The following is a 15,903-nucleotide window of genomic DNA, read 5'->3' as shown; positions in this document are numbered from 1 at the left end:
CAACGTGCTTCGGTTGCAATCAATGAATCTTTTAGATACTTATATATACAGCTGCATGTAGTGAAGCCAAGTGCTTGGGAACACACTTCTACTACGATACAATACAGTATAACTCAACAGCGTTGTGCCTGCGTCTTATCACCAGCACGCCAACCAAATCGATACACAACGTGCGTGAGAAGGAAAGAAAAGGAAAGAAAAGAAGAAGGGATTGAGTCGAACGTAGGTTCAAGCTAGTGAGTAGTGTCGCCCTGAAAGATGAACAAGTAGAACGACTTCCCGTCTCTTCTAAATAAATTGAAATGTTGTACATTGGCAGCTCAAATACTCGTAGAGCTACACACTGTTCCGGCGCCCTTCCCTTTCCCATCGCTTCTAATCCTGCTTCGGGCATATACATCTTCCACACAAAATGAACTCGCGCATGAATAGCCACAAACAGTATACAGCTGTCATGAACTGAAACACGCAAAATCCAAAACACAAAAAGCCTTTCTTCATCTCCTGCGCTCGAAATCCATGCCGGAGGACATATACCATCCCATTCGTTCCACACTTCTTTCCCCCGAGATAAAACTCCCATTTTTCAAGCTCTCTCCGCACTCAACCGCCCCCCGCGCTCTTCCTCCAAAACGGATCCTAACACCAAATCTCTAAGAGACAGGCTTCACTTCCAACGCCCCGTTAGCACTCTCCTTGCTCATCATTCCCTCCCCCGTCGCACCGCTTTCCCCTTTTACCAACGTAGGCAAACTGACCCCCCTCTGCTGTCCCTCCTCTTGTTGCAGTACTTCTGGACGCCACCTGACCAGCAGTTTCCTCGCACTAGGTTTTGCCCTCTCATTCTCAGTCCACATCTCCGCCAGCACATCAACCACCAACTTCCTTACCGGCGGCCGAAACATGTATAGGTAATGAAGACAGCTGCACGCTAGGTCAATGCGCTCGGGGTCTTCTGCCATTTTCTTAAGGCGGCTGAGGACATCTTTGTCGATTTGGGGAATCTCCGAGAGGAAGCGAATGATGATTTTATCCGTGTGTTCGATGTAGGGAAGGATGCCATCGAGGAGGCGGAGGGCGCAGCGGTGGTAATTACCCGGTGAGGACTTGGTGGATGTGTGTTTGTGGCCATTTGTTGTGGTGGCGGAGTCTTCGTCTTCTTCACCGGTCTGGGCAAGAATCATGTCATTGTACCATTCTTCGTTGAGCCAGGAGATGGCCACGTCGATGCGGGATTTCCAGTTGTAAAGTATGTATTGGTACAGACCGTCTCTTACCATATCGCTGATGCGCAGGCTGCCCTTGGAGTTCTTGACCGCATACTCGTCTTTGATGCCATCTTGTGGGTCGTCCAGTCCAGCACTAGCTCGTGTAGCTAGTCGGGAGAGTATAGTGACCCAGGCATCTCTGTTGTAGTCGGTAGCGGCGAGGCGGTTGAAGCCGCCCTTTGCGACCTTGCTCTTTTGGGTCTCATCTACACTGCTCAGCATGCCGAAGGCTCGATGTACGGTCATGTCACCGTACTTCTGAACGTCCTGTTCTGATAACGGAGGTGCCTCGGGCAATTTGTAGGGGGCCAAAGTGGTCGATGGTCCGCCTTGTGAGGGGAAGGGGTTTGAAGGAAGACCATCGAGCTTGTTGATGAGTTGTTCAGCGTCTTCGGGTTCAAAGTCAGGCTCGTATTCCTCTTCGTCCTCCGTGGCGGCGGTTGTCGGGGGTTGTGCGGGTCGGCTTGCAGCGGTCTGCTTCAGTGTTTGATACCGGGCGCGGACAGCCTGTGTAACATTAGCAAGTGAATGGCTGGTGGGTCTCGTTGCTGTTCAGCAGCCACGGGTTTGGCAGTCTACAAGACGAGTAGACATCACATACGCTGATAGCTTGTTCGAGCTTTTGCGGGTTCACCGACTGCAGAACAGGCACCACTATCCTCAATAATTGCTCGGGATCTCTGAAGTTTTGGACATCAAAGTTGGCAGTGCTGCCTTCAGCATTCAATGTGTATAGTTGTCGCCAGCTCACTTCGCCAGGCGGTAGCGGCTGGACAGATGGCGTACGACTCGGAGGTTCCGCGACTAATCGTTGCCTCTTCGCTTGATCTAGACCATCTGTCGGCTCACTAGGCGCTGGTCGCTTGCGATTCGCTTCATCGAAGACTTCCACCCGTTTGCGATGCATGTGTTCCAAGAACTGCTGTATCCGTCCATTGACGGGGTTTTCGGGATTCCTGTGGTCATGAGAATCAGCAGTATCATGAGGTAGTAAGGCAGACACACCTCTTCATGATGTTTACAAGTAGTGCTCTGGTTGTGCGCTCAATCGACTTCATGATGACCTTGTTCTTGGGCGTCATGGGTGAATTGGCGAGCTTCAGAGGGTTGAAGTTGAAGACACTGGTCAAGATCTTATTTGTAGCATTTGGTCGACGGTGAATAAGCATGCCCAAGCTGTTGAGGGTCGCAGTCACGAGCAAGCCGTCACTATTCTCTGTTAGAGGCATTCCGGCAGTCTGTGACTGTCTATCTAACCTGTGATCTCCGTTTATGATATCCAACAACCTGTCCAACAGTCCGTGTCCTTCAGCCTCGAGGCTCGCGTATGGTATCAGGGGGTGGTCGCGGGAGACGAGGGAAAGGGAGATGTCGTTTTGGTCGGCGCGCTGCAAGGCATCAGATGGATGTATATGGGTTGGATGAGGTGTGGTAATTACCCTTGGGTCTGCCACGCCTGGTGTCTGGACCAGGACGACTTGTTGAAGAAACTTGACACAACATATGCGCACACCTGGGGCGGCTGTGTCCATGCGACGCAAGATGTTGGTTTTGATGCCGGCCATGAGCTGCCACTTTTGCGCATCGCTGGGGTCGGAGACACTGGCACATGCAAGTATAAGAACGGGTTCGCGTGAATGCAGGCATGGCATGGCATGGCATATTTGGCATGGGGACTTCTATCTGATGCGTGGGATCACTTACATGTGTTTGTAGACAAGCGGGTACACGCTCGCAGCCGCCTGGATGGCGCTCTTGATGACGCTCTTGTCCTCAACATTCTCGAGGTAAGCCTTCAGGGTAGCCAAGACAGAGGGCGCGCTCTGCTGCTTGACCTCCTGGGGCCATGTGGGCGATGCAAAGGCCTCGGCTAGGAAGTCGGCGCCCCAACGTTGTATCTCGATGCTCTGGTCTTCACTGTAGCCGATGATGGGAAGCACGCCCGGTATGATGGTAGGATAGTATCTACCGTCGCCTAACGCGAGCGACCGGGCCGACTCCATCTGCTGTATCGTCTGCGAACTCATGGCGGTGGTTGGTGGCGAGTGCACAAGAGACGAGCTGTGTATGCTTGAAAGGGTGAAGTAGTAGTGACGCTGATTCACGCGCGCAATGCAGTCAAACTAAGAGCGCGACAAAGCCCAGTATCCGCCGTCAAGGGCGCTCCCATTCCCAGCAATGCTACAACCAAAGAGAAAAGAAGGCGTATTTGCGCGACTGGTGGTGCGACTGGTGTTTGAGACTGATGTTGCGACTGGTGTTGTGGCTACAGCTGCGGGTGAGGTGAGTGACGCGGAGGGTTCGCGGCAGTGCCATGATGATCTGCGCCTGGCCGCCAAGGCCGCCTAGCGTGGTGGAACTTCACCACCACCGCGGCGACACCTTCCTCCCCCGCAGCATAGTCCGAGCCTCAGCACGCCAACATGGGATAGTAAGTCCAGCCGTGTGGAAGCGTAGAGGGTGTATGCTAATGCCGACAGCAAACCCTTCCAATCGACCTACTATGACGACCGCATGCGGGCATCGCCGGCCCTGCTGCGAGCCCGCGCGCCGTACCTGATCAAAAACACAATCACTGGCGCTGCTATCTGCACGCTGGTTATTGGAATCTGTATGGCGCCCGCCCCCTCTGCCTAGAGCACGGACTCACGTTCCGCAGATACCTACACCATCAACGCCATCTCACAGGACGAGTTCGAGGATGTCGTCGTTCCAGACAAGCCCATGGAGAGGACCGCACAGCCACTGGGCACCACCCAAGCCCTCGAGCAGGCCGTTCAAGCACGCAAGTAGCGAACCGGGCGACCTTGTATATTGGTGTATAAGAGTGTATGAGCATTGGGCAGGCGCTATAGGAATCATTCTGGGAATACCACTTTTTTGCCATCACGAGAGATCCCGCATCTGCTTGGTACTCGGAACCAGTCGTTAACATGATTGGTCCACCAATCTCGCCTTGGATACGTGTTCGTCCCTATTCGCTGCTCATGGCTCATAGATTGATCGTCACGTATCGTGACTCGATTGCGGTATACTTCATTATTACCCATTGCCTGATCTTAGCCATCGCGACTTGGTTCAGCCAGTAGCACACACAGTCTGCCCACGCTCAAATTACCAAACTCACCGTCATAGCCGTTTTTTTTTATACTGCAGCGTGACCGTCGCGACTGTGGCGACGTAAGATGCGAAATATACATATTACAGCAAAGCGCCTTCAACTTGGCTTTTACAAATCGCTCATCAAAAAGCATATATAACATCTCTTTCTACGTCGCATCTCTCTAACATCCATTCAACAGCACACATAAAATCTACCTTTACACATTCGTCGCGTCACCAACCATGTCGCCTCCTGTTCCCCCGGACACCCGTTTTGCTCGCCCTAGCGCGAGCAGCGACAGCAACGGCAGCGTCACCCTCCACGATGCCCATGTTCAGACTGGGGATAGGTCTTCTATTCGACGTTGGTTCAACAGCATGCGCATAGCTGTCTTCCCCAAGGGCGTACAAAAGCAACTGGACACCTCAGGCGGAAAGGACTCTCAGACTCTTCAGACCTTCCCTTGCCCTGTGTCCTCTAATGAGTGTGTCGCCGACATCGAACCTGGTATCACGGTCGAACCCGCTACCGTCTCGAGGCATGTTGCCCGTGATCAACAAACTTCTTCTGTTCCTGCTTCCACTCCCGCCTTCGCTTTCGCCTCCGTTTCCGTCCCCACCAAGTTTGGTTGGTGCATGTCAGCCTATGAACAAGCAATGGCCGCGCCGACACCCTCGTCAGAGAGTACTGACCCCAAAGACCACGAAATGACGTTAGCTGAGCCAGCAAAAGGCAAACGCAATCGCCGACCTCGCCAACCGACCATGATCACTCCCGCCGTGTTGGACAAGATCGCCAAGGACAACAAGAAGCACCAGGGAGCCACGGCCGCCCGGGAGATAGAGGTCAGGAATAGCAGTATGGGAGTTTCTTCGTCGAGTTCACGTGCGAGAGGAGTTCAGGCAAGCCCGATGAGGTGGTCACAAGACTAGCATGATGGACGGGACTAGATTGATGATTGTTGGAGTGGCATGTATGTGGTCCTGAATGAATTGTGTGTGTGTGTGGCACCGACTGACTTGGCACATGGTTGATGAGGTCTTTGTCGTCACTAGACTTTGCTATGGGAGGTTTTGTGGTTTTGCATAAAGATGGTGACTTGCACTATATTGCACAAACCCATTGCGCTCTATCAGGTGGCAATCGATGAATGTAACATGTTCTAGAACTGAGGTACTGATATAGAAGGACCGAAATGTACTCTTACCATCGTTCTGCTCTACCACGTGCGCGAACCTCGTCAGATACACCACATCCTTCTACATGGTCGGCTGGAATCTCATACCCCTCCTGAATGACTACCGAGCATTCACGAGCCATTGGAGTCTAGGAATTGTACGCCTGAATCAATGCTCATCTCGTATCACTCTATCTACAATTGCGCCATTTCTTCAATGCGTCATCTACAACCTCGACCCTCCAATGTTGACCTTGCCATGCTCACACATATAAGCCACCTTCCCATTCTTCGAACCTAATCTCATCACTCCCGTCATCTGACCCATCTGTTTTCCCAAATGGACGACTTGAGTCTCCACGAAAACCTTCGAGCCTACGACAGCAGGTCTCAGAAATGTGCAGTTAACTTACGTATAATCGTCAGTCCAGTACTCTTGCGGTCTACTTTAAAAACACAGTGACTTTTTAGTTATAAGTCATACTTACTACTCGACATTAGCGAAAAACAGCTTGTGGAATAACAAAGAAGTACATACCGAGTACGAGAAACATTACCGCCATTCCAGAACCCTTCGCGACTCATAGCCGCAATGGTGATGGATGTTGTGATGTCGAAGATCAATGCGACAGCACCGCCATGGAGGTTACCACCAGAATCTGACAAGATCAGCTCATCAGTTCGCCGCAGTGGTATCATGGTACACTTGGTACGAAGGAGCTACTCACTGCCCGAAATGTGAGTAAACCTTTACCCACATGTTACACACATGGCGGTACGTTACCTGCATAGTGTCTTAGGGACGACAAAAGTAAACACTGCTGAAGCCTCTCCAGTAGGCGCAATCGTGACCTCCTCGAGATTCATTATCTTAGAGGCTAGCGAATCGTGATACTGATAACATATTAACACCATATCTCATCTGTCGAGTAGTAGAGTGACCATACATCGTAACCCTCACTTCTCGACAACTCTCCCCATTTCAGTATCTTCTGTTCCGCCGTCTTGTTATCTTGTGATTCTCCCATGATGAAAAAGAGTAAAATGTCAAGACCAGTTTGATAAAGAAAAATAAGACGTAGGAACACCAGGGGGACAACGATGACAATGTAAGGTACATAAGCCGGCGTCTCCGACAAGACCCTAACACTAACCCCATTCCAGCTACTGCGTGTTGAAAGGTTCAGCGTTCGTGATGCATGATTTCGGACCGCGCAGGGTATTGCATACTAATCGTCAATACCCAAAGGGCCGATCTCTGACCCGTCGAAGCCGCACGCAACACACGGCAGGTACAGACAGCAGATACACATAACACATCACAGAGTCACAATGGACGCCACCAGGCTCCTCTGCAGAATGTCCCCACATCGCTCTATATTGGCAAGAAGAGACCAGCTCCCTACCAAGGCAACTAATACCACATCCGACTCTGGGCGTATACGACACCGCATCACGCTCCTGCGACAATTATATTCTTCAAATCTCATCGATGTATGAGAAGAAGTTGGAATCTCCCGTTGAGGCATCCTGGACAGAATGACGCGTTGGAAAACACGAACTCGAAGTCGAACCCGACAAAACCTCTTTCGCCGAGATGGCCAGGCTAAGAGGAGACGTAGGAAAGGGAACACTCTCCTCTTTGCACTAGCACGGAAACAAGTACTCGAAGTGAACCAAAGTCGTGTTGCCAGACAAACCAGATTAAGAACGAACGCTGCTTTTGAGGCAAATGACGAAATTGCTCTTATCGCCAAGGTGGAATCTGCCGAGGAGCAAGCAGAGGGCCTATGAGGAGGAGAAATAGGAATGCGAGGCAGTTGTTGTAGGCAAGAAGCAGGAGAAGTAATATGAGGGGATATTGTTAGGATATCTGAACCCGATTCCAGCGCTCGTATCGAAATCAGAGGGTGTGTCGCGGACAACGGAGGCCAGCAGTCACTGCTAAATGGAAACGCCACGATGCAGTTGCCAGTGCACCAGACTCTTGATATGCTTTCGTAAGGCAAGGCTTTCCCGGCCAACCCCATATACTATTCGGCCAACCCCAAAAAGATCAGATGAGATGGAAGGTCCCTAAGCGGCCAAAATGTAGTAAAAATAACTTAAGATATTAACACTTCTAAGTATTATTACCCGATTAGGCAGGTTCTTAGTAAAGGATTACTTCTATCTAATCTTTTTTTAGTAAGTAAGAGGAGAGGTAAATGTTCTTAAAGGTTCTAGGTAGTGGATTGCGTTTATTTTATAATTTAGTAGTAATATTCTTAGGTACCTAGTGCTATTTTCGGGTACCTGATTGCTTCTATCTAGTCTTTAATCTGTGTAGCTAGTTGCTTTTATCTGATCTTTTAGGGTTGGCCGAATAGTATTTGGGGTTGGCCGAAAAAGCCTTCCCTTTCGTAATCCTACCGTTGGTCAAGGCATATATGGTTGTCCTCTTGCTTTCAAAAGGGCTGCTGGCCATCAAAACCAGAGTCCGGAAACCCCATATCCGAATCCAAAAAGCCTAGCTGACTAGATTGAAGAACAAAGTCGCATGCGGGTTCGGCGACAAACTGTGCAAGCATATCATCGAACGCGCCTGTAAGCGTAGTATCATTGAATGACATGTCATTGGGCACAGATGCCGCATGTGGCGCTTTATCACAAGGTGAGTCAGCAACCTGATCCGCCTCGACAGGTGAAACATTCAAACATACCAACCGTCTCGAGTACATGTAGAAATCTCTCCAAACACTTCCGGCCTTTCCGGCTCATCAGGCTGCCTCTGTCAATACTTTCCAGTGTCTGCAAGCTTGATGCCACGGCTTTTCGAATGTCCAACAAGTCAGGCAATCTGTTTGGCACGGTGGAGTTGTGTTGGTAGCTCGCAAGAAGTATCGCAAACAAATGCAAAGCGGCCGTGAAGACTATCTGATGTCAATCGCGTATTACAGAGTCTATATCTCAGAGGGAAAAACTCACCATAGTAGTTGCAGGTCCACCAGACCGTATTGTTGTCCAAATACTCTGGGCATGTTTTGGCTATGCAGGATACGATGTTGTCGAGTTCTTTCGCTGCTGCAAAGTCATTTTCCACGGCTATCGAGATTTCACCGGTGCATGGATGGAACGCGTCTTGTCCGAGCTCGTGTTCGGTAATCGAATCTAGCACTGGCCGATTGATGAGTAGAATGGTGACATGATAATGGATAGTCAGCAGGGTGCGGAAGCGGTTGTTACTGTACGATGGTGGCGACCACGTCACCATTTCTGCGTAAGTAGCCAATGCACTCGCTGATGGAAGATTTCTTTTCCACTGTTCGAGTCTATATATATGCTGTAGCCTTTGAGAAAGAATCTCTTGGATGGTACAGGGTTGTGAGGAACCGAAGTGGCGCTCTTCAGTCGCTTCGATAATTGAAGCTCTCACCTTGGTTAATTCCCTGCGCGCAAGTCAGCTTCATCTGTCACAGCCCTAGGTTACTCACGCAAATTGATAAAAGTAAACTACATCGTCAGTGAGACTCGTTAGCCTCTTTTGTTCGTGTAATGCGCGTATGTGGGGTGGAAGGATCAAACGAGGTCGCCCCAACGCCATACTCAAGGTGTTATCCTGTATGATGACACCAAGCCAGACTCTTCTCAAAATCTCACAATAATGAGCATTTTTCCCTTCATAAAGGTCAGACGTATGCAATCCCATTTGAAAAGCTGCCTTGACTGCAATTGCGTGGTAGGTCCAACTTGCGATGGAGCGTTGTGTATTCTGTTGGAAATTGCAGAGCAGTAGAACCGCTTGTACTTTGGATAGTAAGTCATCTCACGGCATAAGTGGGAGAGTTTTCGGTCAGATGTGCTCACATACCAAGTTCCAAACTGGAGCCACGAAGAGACAATCCATCGAGAAGTGCAAGCGTACGGCGGTAAAATGCCTCGGCGTCTGGAAATGACTTGGCAAGTGCCGCATGAGCAAACATGATATTCAGCAATGCCTTCTTAGCGTTTGAGCTGTTGTGAAACGATTCCAGGAGGGATCGGGCGCCATTGAAGCTGAGTGCGTATTTGTCGACATATGGCAAGACTGAACCTTGGGCTTCGAAGAAGAGATTTATCAAACTATGTAAGTCCTGGTCTGTTGACGCAACAACGTGACTTCTGAGCTGCGGATTGGTGGGCTTGTACTGTGGAAGTGGTTCCAAGAGTTGCTTTGCAGAGTTTGAGTGTTGTTGGTCGAGGAAGCTGGCAGATGAGAGAGCAGTATTCTGTCCAGCGAGCCGGCATAACATAGGTAATCTTTGCGTCAAAGCTGCAGTTAGGAGCCTGAAAAAGGCATGGTTTGAGGTAGGGCCTTTGGCGCTCTCATGTCAGCTGGTGGTAATTCCAAGCGTAGTACAGCTTACCGAAATAGCCGATGTCTTGTTGCGGTGACTCGTCAAAAGCGTTAGTAGCCAACAGATCTACGGCAGACTCATCATGACTATCCAATGGCTCAGGCGCTCGCTGAAGAGGTTTGTCGGAGAATGCTGATGCCCATAGCAATTGGGCCTCCAGGTCTTTGACTCTCCTTGCGAGTTGCGCATATGTCCTGATTTGGTGTGATTAGTATGTGCAATCCCGTTGCGATTGGCGCATACGGGTTCCTTAGCTGTGGCGATGGCAGACGCTGATATTGGCACTGTAGAGATGACTCGAGGCAAGTGGAGCACGAAGGTCGTAGCCCGTCACACTGGCACTTTGTTAGATGATGTATGCGGTGGACTAAAGGGATGTGATTACGCGAGATTTCCTAGTACGACACTGCGAGCAAGCGAGAGCCACGCGTTTCCGTTTCGACACCCGATCTTGAGGCGAGGTGACGATAGAGTGCGGCGCCATCATTGAGTGACTAGCGAACTAATGGCTAGATAGAAGGATCGTGGCCCACTCGCTCGTCGGCAACCCACGGGGTCCCGCAACACGTGACTGGGTACCGAGGCTGGCCGGCGTGCGAGCCCAGCCCTTCGAGCTTCCAACCAATATCAATCATCAACGTTCAACATCAACGACTCCATCACCATGGGTCAGGGAAAAGATGCGGTCGCGCTGTTTAGATCGCTTGCACTAGAAGGGCAAATCAGCTACCGCAAAATTGCTGCCAAGTACGGTTGCGGTAGCGCAATGCTCGCTCGAAGACACGTGGTAAACCACGCTCGCCCGCGCAACATTTCCAGTACCTCTATAGAACACCCACTAGGCCGAAGCTAATTTCCAATCTTCATTAAGCCATCCGGACCTTGATTACCTAGGTAAAGGCGAAAACTTGGTGGTTGGGAGCCTCTACATCCTCAAACTAACAGTCTTAAGGCACCCTTTTAATCTACTGGAGAACTCAAAAAAGAACCCTTTGTTCTCTTACTCATACGCTGAGCCATGAGCAGGTCTCTTGCATAGGGCGGTCGTCATGGCGACTGACTCCTTCTGCGGACTTTGACCATAAGAGGCTGTTCTAGATCGCTGATACCTACAGATACCATATCTGGCAATCCTCCCAGGCTCTGGCCTCTTTCTTCGCTTTGGTCCACCGCCCTTTTGCCCCCTAGCCGTACATACTCGAAAGCGAACTCCCGTAGTAGAGTACTCGTCAGCTTATATATGTTTGTCTGCGCAAGTGTCTTCCCGATACATTGCCTACCACCAAGACCAAAGTGCATCAAATAGCGTCCACGCGCTGCCGTTTCAGGCTGATCCCATCGATCAGGATCGAAAATGGCATGGTCATCGCCCCAGACAGCTGGATTGTGGTGAAACGCATGGTTGCAAACTGCAATCGAGGTCTATATGACAGTTAGTAAGTTGATACCCGGTTTTGCAGCCACGGAGAAACCTACCCCAAAGGGAATGTACTCGCCTCCTATGGTTACACCCTCAGGAGTACGGACTCTGCGAGCCAATGGCATTGTGAAGACTGGGGTGTCGCGGAAATTCTCTTTGACGCATTTCCGGAGAAAAGGGAGTGAAGCCTCGACCTCCGCAAGCGCATATGCTGGTTTGTCTTCACACAACGCCGGGAGCTGAGAGTCAATCTCAGTCACGCATTTTGCCATGATTTGGGGAGCTTCCAGCAGATGGTAAAAGAGTAGTGAAGTGGTAGCACTCGTAGTGTGGGTTCCCGCAATGCTGTACCATGATTAGTTTTCACCTCTGCAGACAGTCCATCGACAAATGCAACTTACATGAAACCAAACGCTTCAGCCTCGAGATCGATCTGAGACAACCTCTCTCCGGTGTCAGGATCTTTGGCCAGAATGAGGCTGGTCAAGAGATCTTTCCGTTCTGGTGCGGCTGCATCATCGTCGAGGTCTTTAGCATTCCGTAAGGCTGTGAGTCGCTCTTGAACGCACGTTGCTGCCAGTTTCGCAACGGCTGCACGGCCCTCGAACAATCGTCTCAAGGTTTGAGAAGGCACCTTTGGAAGCCATCGCTTCAGCCTGAATGTCATCGCAGGCCATGCCCCAGTCACTGCCGCGAGCAAGCTATGCTCGACTACCGGTGGTACGCGGGACTCATCGTCAGTTTCCTGAACTGCAAAGGACCGACCGAAAGCTAACTCGCCAAGGACATCAATGGTATACAACTTGAAGAGCCTTTTGAGGTCAACAGCCTCGCCACTTTCAGCATATCTGCATAATTTCTGCTTCAAGATCTTGACGTTCTCGTCCAAGAGGTCTTCCATCTTTTTTACAGACGAGGCGGAGAAGCTGTAAGACATGTGTCGTCGTCTGACAGAGTGTTTCTGAGGAATCGTATCAAAGACAAGTTCAGCAATATTGCTGCCAAGAAACTTACCGATTCGTCACGCATCCCAAAGACGTTCGGAATGTGCGATCCATAGGCATCGTAAAATTCGGTTTTAGGAAACATTCTACCGCCCTTCTGATAGATGATCGGTATAGCATCTTCAGCTGTAGTGCTAATCTTATCCGGGCCATACCGGACAAACTGCCCGTATTTCTCGTGGAGAGCAGTCAAATTGTACGGCTGCTTCAGGGAGAGAAACTCAGAGACCTGCCAAAGATCTGTAAGAGATGCGAAGAAAGGGCCTGGGAACTTGGCTAGTGGATGCAAGAATCGCTGATATACAACGTAGGTTGTCAAGTATACTATGAGCCCCACAAGCACGGCTAAGAGCCAGACGGGAAGTGACATGCTGGGTTTTCGAGCCGAGGTTGAGTTGGGGAAAGCAAGAATTCGAACGTAAGCATCAATTATGCTCTAGTGATATGGCATAGTGGTTCCAGCCTTTATAGAAGTGGAGGTGCCCCCAGCTTACATAAATCGTTTCTCAGAACCACCATTCATTTGGCTCCTCGCACTGAGTAGGCCTAGATCTCTTGCCCTCTAAGTTCTGCGGTCGTGCAAATCGGACTGCTGATGCAAGCTTCGAAGCATCGCAGAAGGACTGACGTCAACGAATCGGGTTGCGCTTACCCGACGAGATTTCGATCTTGCTCCTGGAGGTGACCAATCGGATGCCGTTTATCCGTAGAAACCACAGTTTCGGTAACGGCCGCGTATGCGCTAGCTTAGAGATAGTCCAGCCAAGACTCTGGCAGGTCGTTCGAGGGTGCAGCAAAGCAGGATGTATTCTTCTTGTGTGGAGGTAGATCTGGTGCTGACTAGTTTTGTCCAGTCTTGACGAGCTTGTCACGAGCAGTATGTCTTGGAGATGACGCTATCGAATGCTCTCATATGGGTAGAGTCTTACCTCCCACAATTTCACGTTCTTTCTTTCCGGGGTCGGGCCGCTATTTCTCCGCTCCGACTACGCCGCTTGTCGTGTAAGAACTACGCACATGGGAGACAGCGAGCGTGGAGAGCGTACACTGATATACTGTTGCTGCTATGTGTTTCGAAACAGCTTCCAAATGAGAGCGTGGATCTTCTTTTATATGATTTTGATGATATCGTTGAAGGAAATGATAGTTCATGCTATGAGAAGCTAGGTGTCAGACGTCAAAAACAATGCAAGAGAAGTTCATGTAGTCGTTCCTTGCGTTCAAAGAATTCACATGCAGATATCTCAATTATCAAGAACTGTAAGACTCATGGAAGTACTGCTACAGCAGCAATAGCCAACGAGAAAATCATCCAGATGACGGTAAGGACCCCAAGTTTAGGAGGACAAAATCTTGGTGCAATTAGCTGGGTTGACCTCAAGGCATTTGTGCGAGTACTTACTCTTCCATGCTAAGGCCAATAAACCCGGCCCAAAACAACCATTGTGCGATCCACAGGAAGATCATACTTGCAATTGCGATCAGAAATAGTCTAACCATGCCTTGTTCGATGATCTGATTTTCTGGAACTTTGGAAGGCAAAGTACCATAGACTGTGTAAATCTGTTCCTCACTACTCGTCGACAGCGGTTGCTCCTGGACCCAGCTCTCATCAAGCCAAGAACGAAGTAAGCTCTCTTCAAATCGTGTCCAAAAGATGTTGAATAGCGCGACTAGCTCCTCCAAAACACTCGGAATTGTTCTTCTGTCAGTTCGTGGCTCTAACCCATCAAATCTCGCGCCTCTAGTTGACGTTTTTGCCCCACATATAGCTTGCAGCAGGAGAGCCAAAGCCGCAATAGTGACAAGAAGCCACATAAGTGCTCCCGCGTATAGGCATCGAGCAGATAGTACCCTATCTAGTCTTGCCATGCCTTGACTATAGAAGCCATGCTCTCGGCCATAACTGACAGCCGTGATCATATGATATGCCGAGAACATCTGGAGGATCGATTCTGCAAACAAGAACGACTTGACCGTGGAAAACGTCGTCGCTTGAAGGGGTTGGAAGACAACCAGCAATACTGTTAACCAAGTAAATCGAGGCATCGAGCACCAGAGAAGTATCATTTGGGTGATTGGGACATCCGCGTACCCAAGGGTCGACTGAATGAGAACCGCATTGAGCCAATTTGCACAGAGATGAAGAGCAGCGATCGAAAACCCTCCCAGAATCCAATGTTGTGAGTGCAGGTAGTGTAGATACATACGTGTTATGGGACTGGCAACATTTCTCGGGCGAAATAAACCAGCAAGAGAAGTGGCTAGGTTGATTAAAACAAGGCTCCCAAGCTTCCATTCGGTAGAGGCACATGCGTGCATTCGTTTCAGAGATTTCGAATGATTGATAGGGGTCGGTTTCGAGTCTTTAAATGGTTTCATGCTCCATCTCCAAGGAATCATGTCGAGAGGAGTAGGGGCGGCTAACTGGCGCCAATGCCTCGGTAAGCCGTGCCACCCCGACTCGCCGCCACAAAGGTCGTGGAGCCATGTTACGTAGTTTATCCGGGTTTCGAAGATATGACATGTTCCCTTGCAGATGCCATAGCTTATATCGCGGCAGAAGCAAGCCCTGTCTATTGAACGCTTTATTTTGCAAAAGCCATTCGAATCAGACTCGCAAGCGTCAGTCGCACACCGATCAGTAAGCCCAATCACTTTTTTTGGCATAGAAGCGACACAATCAGGCCAACGCCATTTCTCGGTAGGAATATAAGCGTATGTTGTCGTTTGAAGTCCGTCTGTCCAATTGATGGGTAGGGAAGTCGAGCCGCAAGTGGCATTCAACCACAGCCGCTCCCTTGTTGAAGCTAGCCCCGGAACTGAACAAGGCTCCGACTCCAGGTCTATACTGAATGCGTCACAAAAGCATTGCTTATCGAAATAATCGCCATATCGTATACTATGCTGAGTGACATCGTAACCGACCGTCTCAGAATCCAATGCGATAACGGACCGCAGTGATTCACTGTATTCCCATGGCCGAGCGGCATTCCCGGTGTGCTGAGTGTTGGATGCGAAAGCACATGAGGCCATTATGCGTTGGAATGGTTCCATCGATGATGCAGAAGCCGAGTCTTTCAGGCACGTTGGTGCCTTATTAGTCACATCCATAGTGGCATACCCTCTAGTGAGCGAGGCTGGCGAGAGGCTTTGTAACCCATTGGCGTCGCCGACATCAACAAGCCATGTCCGGTCTGTGACTGTACGTATCCATCGATATAACTGCGCCTTAGCAAGCACGGATCGGCTGCAATATGGGAGATAGGCCCGAACGATCTCAGAGGAAATTTCAGTGCTGAGACAGCTAAGCTGAGTGAGCCACTGGTGGTGGGTACAAATTACTCCGAAATGTGAAGTGCATCTTTTACCCGTACATTTCGTTATCGCACCTAGCCAAGAGGAATAATTTTGTTGAGCGATGCACTGTGGCATGGGGATCAGATCTTCAGGGTTTACCCAGCCACCGCGATTGACTAGAGTGTCCAGAGTCTGATCATCTTCGTGAACTCCGATTTTACCAGGATGTAGCACTTCTGTGTTCTCTCTTAGCAT

At 50.0% G+C, this 15,903-nt stretch overlaps 9 protein-coding genes across 9 annotated transcripts; 2 read left to right on the top strand and 7 right to left on the bottom strand.

Annotated features, from left to right (window-relative positions):
* Positions 1-653: 653 nt before the first annotated feature.
* On the bottom strand, positions 654-3,549 carry CC77DRAFT_1094070 (hypothetical protein; the record flags this gene model as incomplete). Its single annotated transcript, XM_018529715.1, has 6 exons — positions 2,973-3,549; positions 2,708-2,870; positions 2,526-2,656; positions 2,274-2,477; positions 1,870-2,224; positions 654-1,775 (listed from the first exon to the last, which is right to left on the bottom strand). Exons 1-6 carry the CDS (start codon positions 3,293-3,295, stop codon positions 654-656), a joined length of 2,298 nt encoding a protein of 765 aa, XP_018387183.1. The 5' UTR covers positions 3,296-3,549.
* Positions 3,550-3,691: 142 nt separating this feature from the next.
* On the top strand, positions 3,692-4,061 carry CC77DRAFT_1060551 (hypothetical protein; the record flags this gene model as incomplete). Its single annotated transcript, XM_018528345.1, has 3 exons — positions 3,692-3,699; positions 3,749-3,879; positions 3,928-4,061. 3 exons carry the CDS (start codon positions 3,692-3,694, stop codon positions 4,059-4,061), a joined length of 273 nt encoding a protein of 90 aa, XP_018387182.1.
* A 196-nt stretch (positions 4,062-4,257) lies between these two features.
* Positions 4,258-5,496, top strand: CC77DRAFT_837960 (hypothetical protein). The gene is made up of 3 exons (XM_018533358.1): positions 4,258-4,518; positions 4,571-5,342; positions 5,398-5,496. The coding sequence occupies exons 1-2, from the start codon at positions 4,454-4,456 to the stop codon at positions 5,301-5,303; spliced, it is 798 nt and encodes a 265-aa protein (XP_018387181.1). The 5' UTR covers positions 4,258-4,453; the 3' UTR covers positions 5,304-5,342; positions 5,398-5,496.
* Positions 5,497-6,019: 523 nt separating this feature from the next.
* CC77DRAFT_933227 (hypothetical protein) lies at positions 6,020-6,576 on the bottom strand (the record flags this gene model as incomplete). Its single annotated transcript, XM_018534303.1, has 4 exons — positions 6,020-6,207; positions 6,255-6,271; positions 6,333-6,442; positions 6,496-6,576. The coding sequence occupies 4 exons, from the start codon at positions 6,574-6,576 to the stop codon at positions 6,020-6,022; spliced, it is 396 nt and encodes a 131-aa protein (XP_018387180.1).
* A 1,419-nt stretch (positions 6,577-7,995) lies between these two features.
* On the bottom strand, positions 7,996-8,981 carry CC77DRAFT_933553 (hypothetical protein; the record flags this gene model as incomplete). The annotated part of the gene is made up of 3 exons (XM_018534322.1): positions 7,996-8,189; positions 8,251-8,460; positions 8,516-8,981. Coding segments are annotated over 3 exons (870 nt in total), but the record flags the coding sequence as incomplete, so codon positions are not given.
* Positions 8,982-9,096: 115 nt separating this feature from the next.
* CC77DRAFT_837342 (hypothetical protein) lies at positions 9,097-9,890 on the bottom strand. The gene has a single exon (XM_018533356.1). It carries the CDS (start codon positions 9,817-9,819, stop codon positions 9,391-9,393), a length of 429 nt encoding a protein of 142 aa, XP_018387178.1. The 5' UTR covers positions 9,820-9,890; the 3' UTR covers positions 9,097-9,390.
* Positions 9,891-9,892: 2 nt separating this feature from the next.
* On the bottom strand, positions 9,893-10,408 carry CC77DRAFT_933035 (hypothetical protein; the record flags this gene model as incomplete). The annotated part of the gene is made up of 3 exons (XM_018534292.1): positions 9,893-10,118; positions 10,168-10,259; positions 10,310-10,408. 3 exons carry the CDS (start codon positions 10,406-10,408, stop codon positions 9,893-9,895), a joined length of 417 nt encoding a protein of 138 aa, XP_018387177.1.
* Positions 10,409-10,971: 563 nt separating this feature from the next.
* CC77DRAFT_933905 (cytochrome P450) lies at positions 10,972-12,718 on the bottom strand (the record flags this gene model as incomplete). The annotated part of the gene is made up of 4 exons (XM_018534348.1): positions 10,972-11,346; positions 11,401-11,689; positions 11,746-12,305; positions 12,359-12,718. The coding sequence occupies 4 exons, from the start codon at positions 12,716-12,718 to the stop codon at positions 10,972-10,974; spliced, it is 1,584 nt and encodes a 527-aa protein (XP_018387176.1).
* An 897-nt stretch (positions 12,719-13,615) lies between these two features.
* Positions 13,616-15,903, bottom strand: CC77DRAFT_933141 (hypothetical protein; the record flags this gene model as incomplete). The annotated part of the gene is made up of 3 exons (XM_018534297.1): positions 13,616-13,700; positions 13,751-14,038; positions 14,075-15,903. The coding sequence occupies 3 exons, from the start codon at positions 15,901-15,903 to the stop codon at positions 13,616-13,618; spliced, it is 2,202 nt and encodes a 733-aa protein (XP_018387175.1).

The sequence above is a fragment of the Alternaria alternata genome (genome assembly GCF_001642055.1).
Source record: "Alternaria alternata strain SRC1lrK2f unplaced genomic scaffold CC77scaffold_8, whole genome shotgun sequence".
Lineage (NCBI taxonomy): Eukaryota > Fungi > Ascomycota > Dothideomycetes > Pleosporales > Pleosporaceae > Alternaria > Alternaria alternata.
Note: the sequence above shows the minus strand (reverse complement) of the source record. Positions and strands in the feature narration are given on the sequence as shown.

What these genes read in the sequence shown, in the direction of transcription:
- CC77DRAFT_837342 (XM_018533356.1), bottom strand. Translation starts at nt 9,819, where the DNA reads ATGTTATGCCGGCTCGCTGGACAGAATACTGCTCTCTCATCTGCCAGC.
- CC77DRAFT_837960 (XM_018533358.1), top strand. Translation starts at nt 4,454, where the DNA reads ATGCGAAATATACATATTACAGCAAAGCGCCTTCAACTTGGCTTTTAC. An exon ending in TACAAATCGCTCATCAAAAA is followed by an intron (nt 4,519 to 4,570) that starts GCATATATAACA and finishes TCCATTCAACAG; the next exon opens with CACACATAAAATCTACCTTT.